This window comes from Etheostoma cragini, chromosome 7 (genome assembly GCF_013103735.1).
Source record: "Etheostoma cragini isolate CJK2018 chromosome 7, CSU_Ecrag_1.0, whole genome shotgun sequence".
Lineage (NCBI taxonomy): Eukaryota > Metazoa > Chordata > Actinopteri > Perciformes > Percidae > Etheostoma > Etheostoma cragini.
In genome coordinates this window covers 11,884,164-11,895,627 of record NC_048413.1, presented here as the reverse complement: position 1 = coordinate 11,895,627, position 11,464 = coordinate 11,884,164, and the positions used below count along the sequence as shown (strand labels likewise).

The following is an 11,464-nucleotide window of genomic DNA, read 5'->3' as shown; positions in this document are numbered from 1 at the left end:
CCTTTGGGCCCCATAATCTTCAAGATCAAGACCTTTATTCAACAGCAGCATCCTGTTGTTTAGTTCTTTCCAATGGTCTTCAGTAATTCAGTATTAAAACTCAGCAAAACATCTCTGGAGGTTTTGGTTATTTATTTGACTTCTTATTCATGGAACACATTAAAGAACAGAACCTTTTCTGTAAAAGGAAAGAAGTAAAAATAAATGCATGTTCACTATTTCTCTGAATGGTCTAATATCCCTTGACCTAAGTGCTTCTGACTAAAATAGAGTATTACGTTAGTTCAGGCAAAGCAATTAAGTTTTGTATAGCCACCAACTGATCATTATGAACTGACACTTGGGCATGGGCTCTTATAACCACCATCTGTATTCAAGCAAGTAGAGTGGTCTTTCCAATCTGTCAAGCTCACTCTTACTTTCTGCTTATTCATTTGTCACGAGGTTCTGAGAATTGGAATACCTAAATGCAGAAACAGCCAGGCAGAAAGTGGTGATGTTGATGATTTAATCACAAACAAAAAGATATACAACCAAACGGGTCCTCTAGCAGGCTACAATCATTCCAAAATGTTGAGTAAGTCAAAATTACAGGAATACCAAAAAACTAACACAGAGAAAACCGGTAGACTAACACACAGAATCCAAAGATTAAACAATAACATGACAGACAAAGACGACACAGAGACTAAATACAAGAGGTAACAAGGGAAACAAGGGACAGGTAACACTAGGGCTCAAGAACAGGTGGGAAAACATAAGGAACGAAGTAAAACAAGACTTGTATACATAGATATGGCATGGGAGAAAAACAGATTACAAAATAAAACAGGAAACTGAAACCTTCACAACCCTGACATCATGCTACTCATGCTGCTACTGTTTTTTTTTCCAAAAGAGATTTTGTAAGAGCTCTATGTCCCTACAGCAATAGGAAAAGTGTGTGTGGTAGATACAAAATGTCATATAAAAGATAAGGAACATAGTGTTGCAACCCAGTGATCTATAGAGACTAAAGTCATAGAAATGACTGTGAGCTGCCTTTTTAAAATGTAATCAATGTATCTAAAGTCACTGAATAGCTGAATATAAAATAATTTAAACAAAACATTGACAAAAGCTATTCAGGGAAATATCAAACTAAAATCAAATAACAAACCTTATCTGTCTGAAGCATAAACAAAAACAGATGAAAGACAAATGATTGATTCTTGAATTACCCAAAAAAAGTTATCCAAGTTATCAGAACCACTCTCCACTTGCAATTAAAGAACAAGATAACCAATCACAGAAGAAGACCAGTCCATGTATGCCACACTAAATTTGGCTTCTATCCAATTATCATAAATTTATTCAATCCCATTCTAAATGCATGCATACACAAACTAAACAACCCTTTTTTTGAGCTGGGGATGATATGAAAGATCAGCACTGCTTAAAAACACTTAACATCTCAGCTCGAACGATTTATTAGATTATCTTTAGCATTCTGGCTTCGAAGTTTCACAAGAGGTTGACAGGAAACATAACGAGAGAGAGAAATGAGGATGCAATGCAATAAAAGGTCCCTGGCCAGCCTCTAACTAAGTGCCTTATACCAGTGGATTGGACTCAAATTACTTGTGTGCTAATTTTTTGTTCCATGTCTTGTCATTTAAGCTCATTCCTCTTAGACACTTAGTGGCAAATGTTTTTTCAATCAAGCACGTTGAATTTAATCAAACTAAATTAAATTGAGAGAATACAATTGGTTGGCAAGTAAGGGGAAAGAATGAAATTGCTGTTGGACACATATTAATAGAGCAATGCAAATGTAATTTGCCAGTTCAGCAGGCTCTGGCTCTAAGCTATAAGTGCAAGCTAATTGGGTGGCCTTATAAAACACCTGAGGTTCACAGGGTTGGAGGGCATTCAGAGGTGATAAAATTAGGACAGCGCACCTTCAACTGCATGCTTCCCACAGTTGGGTGGGTGATAATGGGGGTTGTTTCTGAGTGCTGAGTGTGATGATGTAGTGAGAAGGTGGTAGATGAGGCCAGAGGTGATAAAGCCCTCAGTGTGGACACGGAACATTAAAAAAAGGTGTTTACCATAAAATGGCCAGTCATTATCTATGGGTAGAAAACTGACCCTTTAGCAAAGTTCATGCAACCAACGAGCTAACCCATGTCTGTGTGTCTCAACCTACAAACTACTTAAAAGAAGTATATCTAAAAATAAGGCTTAGTCATCAAGTTTCTTGAAACAACTCATGCAGTGTGACAAAGTAGCAACGTGGTTTCTGGGATGCCGATGTCTTTTAGTCCACCACTCTGGCCCAGACTGAAATATCAACTATAACAACTATTGTGTTCCCCAGACCTTTCATCTAGCGCCATGAGGTTGAAATCTGTGGTTTTGAGTCATTGCCATGATATTTAGGACAACCATCCATGTTCCCCACAGGATGAATTGTAATAACCATGTGACTTGTCTTAAATATATCATTATTAAGTCAATGTTACAATTTGTCCAATAATTAGTTTTTGAACAAAATCCCTGCAAAACTAAACAAAGTCCCATCCGCCCAAGCTGTTATTTGTGTTTAGTGCTAATAAGAAAATGTTGCTCTGCTAATGCACTCTCCTAAGATGGTGGACATGGTAAACATGGAAAAATATCACCCTGTTAACATTGTCTTTGTGAGCATGTTAGCATGGAGATGTTGGCAATTAGCTAAGCACACTGCTGTGCCTGAGTGGAGCACAGATAGCATGGATGCACAGTTCAGCATGTGACTTTAAGCAGCTTTTGATTTTGATCCAACCATTGCATGTTTTGGTGAATTGGTTAGTTTGAGTTTTATTGGTAGAGGTGCTGCATGTATTAGCAGTAATAATTTGCATGGTTTGTATTCATTCTATGTTGGACCAGCAGCTGGTATTAACTGGACTACACCCCCTCCACAGCTTAAGACTGGCCGCAGGATAGTGTGCTGGGCTTGCTAAAGGTTGAGAAAGGAAAGAAATCATGAGTGGAGGAGAATTTAGTATTTTAATACTTTTTTTGCTGTGCAGTAGTAACCTGTATTATTTTAAATACATTTGTAAAAGCAAATTAGTAAATTAGTCATCAGGTAGAACTTAATTTTTTTGACAATGGAAATACTTTTTTGCTGGTAAAACAGTACTTCACACCACCGTGTGACACAGACTCTATACACTATACACTATATATATTATCAGGTTGAGAAAGAAATATGGGTAGAAGGAAAATGATGCTGATGTTTTGACTAGCAAATTGTAACATGTGTGGAGTTGGAGATGATGGTGAAGAATAAGGATGATGGCTGAACTTTTAACGTATCAGCAGGCTGTTTTGGTTTAAACTGCACTGCACACGACCCACACACACTTCCATCTATTCTCCCTGAAAGATTTTCCCAATAAATTTACAATTCTGGTGTGATTTAGTGGAGCCTTGTGTCTATACCGCCTGTCAGGTCTGATTCATCTGCAATGGATTTACCAAAGATTAAATATTGATTTCAAAATAACTGTTGAAAAGCGGATGAAAATACAAATAAGCTTGAATTGTCTCTGATCTGAGCCACAATAGCACAATTTACCATGACCCTTACATAAGTCTCATATTATTCACATCAGCAGTTTTGTAAAATGCACTCTTAAGTAATTTCTTAAAGCAATAAGTGCTCTCTCTCTCTTTCTGTGTGCCTCTACAAATCCTTTTGAAAATAAAACATGTGAAATTAAAATGACAAATCATAGAAAAGAGCTCAGAAACACCAGAGGGATAGAGTTTTAATAAATAGAGGGGAGAAAAGGAAGAAAAGGAAGAAAAGCAAGCAGGAAAAAACCGGAGCTGTTTAACGGATAGAGGTAAACTACAGGGTGAGATCGCAGATCACAACCATTAAGAAATGAGTTGGGTTAAGAGGTTGATGATGGAGCATGGCTAGTTAAAACAAGCTTGGTATCACAGCACTTCCGTTGCCTTGCTGTAGGGCCTTCTACTTTCCAGCTCCATACTAATCTGCCAGGCTCACTTGCTCAAAGCACTGTAATAGCATTTCACACTTAACATGGTATCGCATTACTTCTGTTGCAAATTATTGTTGAAAATGTTGTTCTCCACACAATAACCAAGGGAAGAAATTGTACATGTCTGTGACTGAAAGAGATTGAAAAAAAAATTGTTTCATGTAGGCCGTACAAAATGTGTAAAGGTGTATTTGTAGATTAAGTCCATGTTTTACTGAAGTTTTGATCAGTAAATGGAATTATTTGAGGAGAAATACATTGTATTAAAGGGCCACTTCACCACTTTCACCCATGTAGTGAAGCTTAATAGTCATGGCAAGGACTACTCAGCCTGTCAAAACAATTGTATACTGTAATGTCGTACATGATGCTCCCCCAAGGTTGTCTTGAAATAGGCTTGAGACTTAACATATTTGACAGAAACCAAAGTTTTTACACAAATTGGACATTTGGGATGCTGAGCAGAGTAATGTTTAGTCTACAAAAAAAAATTGGATTTAACTCATACTGCACTCAATATATTTTGAGTGTCAAACACTCATCCCCTATTTTAGCCTTTGCTGAGTATCGCAACTGTCATATTTACTCGTAGTGGTTTGAAAAGTTTTGACATAAACATTACCAACGCTGAAAAACTTTTGGCATCCATTGAAACTCCAACTACTGTACAAACTTTTTACAGCAACCTTTCAAGTCCACAGAGGGTGAGTGTTTGAAACTCAAAACATAGATTTTTATGTTAATATCACTTTAAACATAGGGAAAAGTTTCAGGTCATGGTTAAATAACAAAACTTACTCAAATTCTGAAATTGCGAACAGTTGGTGAAAATTCAAATCAGAGCATCAAAGTTGAATGCAAATGTACATGGAGTATATACATCCACCACTTCAGCCTTCACTGCTATTGTTTGCATTGCATTATTTCACAGTATGTTGTTTATGTTTCCTCTTGTACGTTACCCTTTCATTTAAAAGCTATTCTCTTTTTGTGCATAAGGTTTGTATTTTTTAGACACCTCACTTTCTGTATCTTAAGTATTTTCAGCAGGCTAGGCTGTGAAAGGTAATGATGTTGTTTTCCACAGCCCAGAGCCATACCTCTCTTGGGGCAGTGTGAACCATGCAGGGGTTGTTGTAACATCTGGAAAATGTTGGGAAGAAGGATTCAGATCAGAGCCCAGTGGGGGATGTGCCATCCTACTTCTTCTCAGCCTCTGGTTGTTGTTATATCTTTATAACTAACTGTCAGGCTCTCCTACCTTCACACCCCAACATCACATTTTTACCAAACTCAGTCTATGTAGCCATCTGCCATGCTTCAGACTCTCATTGAGGATTAGCTGAAACAGGACGACCGACCATCGACCCCTACCCCAAATCAGACAATATGTTGTCGGCAACAGCTTGGTTGTCGTGGGAAATTGTCTGGTCGGCTCTGAAACGTTCCTGTAATGTTACCCATCTCTGCAGAGCTTTACTCAGAGCTCTAAAGTATGGGCCGTCTGCCAGCTGAAATGTGTAGCTCAGAATTAGAATATGAATGACTTGACAGACAAAGAAAAAGAAGGAACACGTCATTTCTCCTCAGATCATTTTGCCTGGTTGCTGTTCATTCCCCTCTTACCATACCGCCTCTTCTCCTCTGCTGCACCTAGGCTGTGACAACTCCATCGGGAGCTCATTTAAAAAGGGTTTCTATCAGAGAAGTGGTTTTCTCTGTGTCTGTACAAGCCTCTAGTCATATCAATGCCTCTCCATCCTTCTGTCTCCCTCCATCGTTTCCTGGATCAGGTTCACTCCAGTGCCGTGTTACATCTGCTTGTGTTGAGAGACAGGTGGCGTGTCTTCCTCGGCTATCAGGAGAGGGGAGCTTGGAGCTGAAATGCCAACTGTCTGGGAGAGGAAAGTCTGTCTTCCCACTGACTCTCGGTGTCATTTCAGGATGGAACAAACAGGCTAGTTGTCAGGGAAACCACCTGGTCACATCTGTTGTTTTGACTGAGAGAAAAGGAGATAATAACAATAAGGAAAAAAGCCTCTTTATTACATGCTGATTAGCTTAATGTAATTTCTGCCCTTTGTCGTAAAGCTTTATTATATAACCACAATGTATATCGACGCAGTAGAGTAGAATGCTATAGTCTAGCTGAACACCTGTGCTGTAGCTTTAGACCTTTTATAAATGAAATGTGCATAATCACTCTGCATGTGATTATGACAAACCTTTATTTTGAAGAGGTATCCATTTTTCTCCTTTGTTGTATTTCATTATTTTAATGTATGTCTCTTTAGTAACACTGCAGCAATCTTCATGCACTACCATTACTCTCCTACTTATTCAGTCAGCCAGTGTTTTATAGTAAATGATTGGTTGTTCCTCTGTGATTGAGTGCAACGTGTTACACGCCTGCCACAATGGTTGCTTGACTATTCAGTAACCGAGTTTGGGGAGAGTAAGGTGCCACATACAAATTCAGGAAGATTATGAGCCCTATGCTTGTACTCTGAAAGGAGTCTTAAATGAGACTGATGTGTTTTCAAGGCAGGGTGTGTTTCAGCAGGTTCAGGGTGCATTCACAGAGACAGACCATTTTTGACCATGCACTGAGGCAACAATAGGCCATGATGTGAGAAGATACTATTTCTGCACTTTAACCTCTGCTTTTTCTATCCATGTAAATTCTAATAATGTATCCTCCCCCGCTCTTTTCTCTCCCCTCTCTCTGCAGCCTCCTTTGGAAACTTCTCTTAGCTCGCCCCTGGATCCATTTGGCAGCCCTTTCCCTCATCCCCTGTCACAGTACATCTCTTGGAGCCATTGAAGAGCTGCTGTCTTCAGATATGTGAGCAGAGAATTCACAAGTGAAAGGGGAGAGGACAAGCCTATAGACTTCATGCCAACCGGTCTGGAGGATTCTCATTCAACGCGGCCAATCTGGTTTACAGACACTGAGACAGAGAGACAAAGCCCGGCTCGAGGCAGGGGTACCCACTGTAACATAGTGATAAGATGTAAGATCTGCAGCCCTAGTGATGATGTAGGCCTGTCTCTGGTATATGCTTGATCACAGCAAATCTCCTTTTGGTTTCCTGGTGTCATTTTGAACAGACTGATTTTAATACTTTACATGTGCACAACCAGTATTTATGTTTTTTCCTCTCTCTTTGGTTAAGGTGAATGAAAAAACTATCTGAACCTTTTAGCCCAGTAATGTTAAAACCTTGAGGATGACGGTTTGTATTGTTGTGTAAACATAGATTTACAAGCAGTGCCACCATGGATGGAAAGTTAAGGAGATCTCCAGTCCATCTCCATATCCCTTTGAAGCTACGACAGGTGCCTGTTTACAAGGAATTAGCTGGTCTTGACTAATGCCAATACAATGCTGATCAATTCCTCAGCAACATGTCACACTCATGTTTTCCTCTCAGGACTTTAGTTTTGGGTAGTTTTGAAGGTTCGGAGGTCATCAAAAACACTTTAAGCCGAATGTCATTCCAACAATCAGACTTTTTCTATTGTTCAGCGAGAAATTAAATATATATATATATACAGTATGAGCGTTGTAGAATAAAATACAGTTTAGATCTACGTATACTGTTCTTTAGTCTTTTATTAATGCAATGGATCCTGTCTAAGCTTGATGAAGCAATAATTGAAATGATTAAAGGTGAAGAGGAGGAGCACTGTATGGGAGAAATGATTGAGTTGTAAGAATGAGGGATGTCTGCTGAGGGAAATGTATGTTTTGCCAGTTACAGCAGCAACATTTGCCAGCCTCGTAGCTTCTGTCCTTTGTGTGTGCTACTGTATACCGCATGTCATCTCTCGCACATAATTTCGGTCCCTGGTGTGACACTGTGACTTCAAATGCTCAGAAATCAAAAATACTATGAAAGCTACCCAGAAACAAGACTCCCAGCGCGACTGAAGCAAGCACATTTGATTTAACTCTAGACAGAAGCAGACAGCTGTGTGATGAAGAGGTTTAAAAGTCACAAACGTACATAATTTCAACACATAAATAAACTTCCAGCCAACAAAACCACCCCTTCCAGCATCCCTTTATCCGTCCTTTGACGAGGAGTCTTTGGGTAATGTAAGTAATTGACTGTAAAAAGGTAGAAAACACACTGTATTATTTTTGGACTCCCGGATGTACTGTAAATATGAACACTTTTGGTTTCCTTTTGTCAGATGACTGAAGAGCTGTTTAAAATGGAAAAATATGTATCTGCTTTACAGATGTGAAGACATATGGTGTTGAACATGATGAAAGCTGTCTTTTTAGAATAAACTAATTGAGATTCAGTGTTGGTCTTGTTTTCACATTGTATTAATATAATTATCTTTAATCGTTTTCATTCTTGATTTATTAGTATACGCAGCATTGAAGCAACAAAATATACCCTCACCAGAAATAATAAATAAACATCAATTTCTGCTCAATTTAAGGCAGATATCAAAAAATAAAAGTCAACCCTCATTCATTTTGTCTCAAGATAGGCAAGATCTCTTTTGTTTGTTATGCATGACCGATATCAGTTCTTGTGATCATTGCTGGAAACAATATGGAATTGGTGTCTTTCAGTGTTTGAGGCGATTCTTTTGGCTGGCAGTGTTCCCTTCATCAAAACTGATGAACTGTGTATAAAAGAGAAGTGAATGTCCTCCTGTTTTAATTTCTCTTTTTTACACCTGTGCACACATTTACACCCACATAAACCCAGCTGCTTATATTTAAGTAGCACAAAAGTGATATTCCCCTCAGTTTCCCTCTCTTCAAATCCCAAAGCTTTCCCTAGATATCCTATTCTGGCCATATCCAAGAAATGCTGAACAGCTCTTGTTCTTCTTTTCTTTATTTTTTACTCTTACTTTTGTTTTTTCTTCTATTCCAACTTCCTTTTGCTGTTGCTTGTTCCTAGCTTGGTTTGATACTTTCTTCTATTCTTGCTTTCTTCCTTTCCTTTCCCCCTTCCTTTTGCTTTTAATTCACCATTGTTATTATTATTAATAATAATAATTTATTCATCCATTATTACCTGACATTTCAGTAAGAATAAAATGTCCTAACCAAAGAAAGAAAAACTGTTTAAAGAGAAACTGCAGCTAATCCAAAGATGAATATAAAAGTCTGAATTACAGTAATTGAACATTATATTTGTTACAAAGTGAGCATGTCTCAAACTTGCACTCTCAATCTGAGCTGTCATTTTGCGTCCTTGAGTCACGACCCCGACTCTGTGAATGCAAATCAGTGCTGCTTGCCTAAAGAAGCCCACTCCCATTACTCTGTCTCTAGCTCACGCACACACACTGGGATCCAATTACTGAGAGACATGAAGCATCTCACCAGTTGATAACAAGGCACATGTATGATAAACAGACTCAGTGAACAGTGGCTTTCTCAACACTGACAGAGAATAAATCCGAGGAGCAGATGGTTGGATGGTGCAGTTAATTGGTTACTGTTTACTATGAAATGTCTTTTCTTTTGGAACGCTTGTCTTTTCGTCATCATTCCCTTAAAGAACCCAAATGCAGAGGCTCTCCATCCAGCTTGTTTATCGTTATCTGCTTGTGGCTTTGATCAGCTGGATCTCAGTCCTCTGACAGCATTGAAATATAATGAGAAACAATCTGCCCTTTCTCATCAACCACTGTTGAGCAGCCTTTTGGCAGCTGCTCCAGTGGAGTTGCTCAGTGGCACAAAAAGCTGAAGACTGTAATAACTAACCCTTTCTGGCCAGCGCCCAAGAGTTAATATTCAGGATACCACTACTAAGCAAATCAGTATATTGAAAAAAAAGGGCTTGTGTGCTCAATCAACTTGCACTGGAAAGGTCAAAGGATAAATAACACAATCAACTGTTGGATAGACTCTTCAAAAGCCTTTAAGGGCACAGACCGCTCCACCTGGCCAGTTTTAAAAACCATTAAATAGCCTTTTGCTCACTCAGCAGAGGAGGAGAGAGAACATATATCCCTGCCACAGTAAAAGGATTAATCATGGGTCAAACAAGGCCCCGCTTGAACTATTCATCAAGCAGCCATTAAAGCGAGCGGGAGGCAGGCTGTGCGGGAAAATGGTAGATGTCACTCAGTTGAGAGGGAAACACTCGTCAGGCTCAATAACCAGCTGATCATCACCTCAAGTCTCCTGAGATCAAAGTAGCACACATAGCATTGCCATGAAAATACAACTACACATATACAAGTGTTAAAGATGCTACATGGGTCCATGTTCCCATATAGTTTTTAAGCTGCTTCTGACAAATCACAGGAAAGCAGTGTCCTCTAGTGGAAGACTGATGCAGACAAACCTTTGTGGGTTTGAAATGTTTGGACGTTTGCAACAATAAAACTAACTTGTTTATATATAAATAACATTTAAAAAAAAATCGAAATAAAAATCAGTGGCATGATATATACATTAGACAGTATACAAAAGACATATTAGCAAAGCATATTAGCAAAGACATAACTTCAACTAAGATGTAAGTGGTTAACACCTGCTTTGTTCTTTCATCTTCCTGATTTGTGTATTTTTTTAATATTAATATTTAAAAGTATTTTATACTCTTTTGTGATCAAAGTTGTATTAACAATTAACAAATGATACAATACGCGTCCCAGGACCATAAAAAAACAAAAAGTTAGTGTCATTATGTTACACAGTGTGAAAGCCTCTTTGATTTAAGTGATATCCATTAAACAAAATAAAAATGCAATTTATTTAAACACACGTGATTTTGGGGGTTTAATACATCACAGTAAACAAAATGAGGCTCTCCTGCCCTCTAATGGCAATGCTGAAAACATTTTTTTTTTTTTACACATAGCCCACATTACATCATGGTTTCAAATGATTTCCACTAATAGGAACTATTAGGTCATGACGACTGGCACCAATCAAATAAGAGAGACCCTCTTGTTGTTTTACTGAAACCGAGTGAGGTGGAAATGATGCCATTAATAATCCATTAAGGGAGCTGTGATATAAGGAAGATATGTGGCTTCACACCAAATATAAAACATATAGGCCTATTATTAGCTGACTTATGGGGAAATTCTAGGAGTGTGCACAGAGCCTGTAGTCAACGTACACCAATTAAACATCCAGTATTGACTGTAGGCCTATGTGCTGTTGGTAACATCAAAAGGCTTTATATATCATGCCCTAATATTGACCTTGAATTTTGGGATTGTATGATCAATTAGCCCTGTTATAAAAGTCGGGCTTGTATATTGATAAAAAATAAATGAAAAATGTCATTAGTGGGGTTTTTTTTTAAGTCATTAGGTTAAGCAAACGTTGTTCCAGTGGTTTTGGAGAGAGATACTTGCATTGACTGCATTAAGCACTTGCCTCCAGTAAGGTAGCCTAATGACAAGGAATAGCCTCCTACAGACTGGAC

General features: G+C 38.4%; 1 protein-coding gene and 1 long non-coding RNA gene across 5 annotated transcripts in view; one reads left to right on the top strand and one right to left on the bottom strand.

Moving 5' to 3' along the window:
* The window catches only part of LOC117947508, a 1,113,976-nt gene that overhangs the window by 363,484 nt on the left and 739,028 nt on the right, over positions 1-11,464 (bottom strand). The gene's annotated exons all lie outside the window — the stretch shown is intronic.
* The window catches only part of samd10b (sterile alpha motif domain containing 10b), a 60,325-nt gene that overhangs the window by 35,394 nt on the left and 13,467 nt on the right, over positions 1-11,464 (top strand). For 3 of the 4 annotated variants that reach the window (XM_034876480.1, XM_034876481.1, XM_034876478.1), the window contains one exon: positions 6,772-8,354. In XM_034876480.1, coding sequence (XP_034732371.1) covers positions 6,772-6,794 — 23 coding nt within the window. In that variant the 3' untranslated portion in view covers positions 6,795-8,354. Of the gene's footprint in view, positions 1-6,771; positions 8,355-11,464 lie in introns of those variants that run through there. The other variant, XR_004657247.1, reaches the window with a different exon arrangement.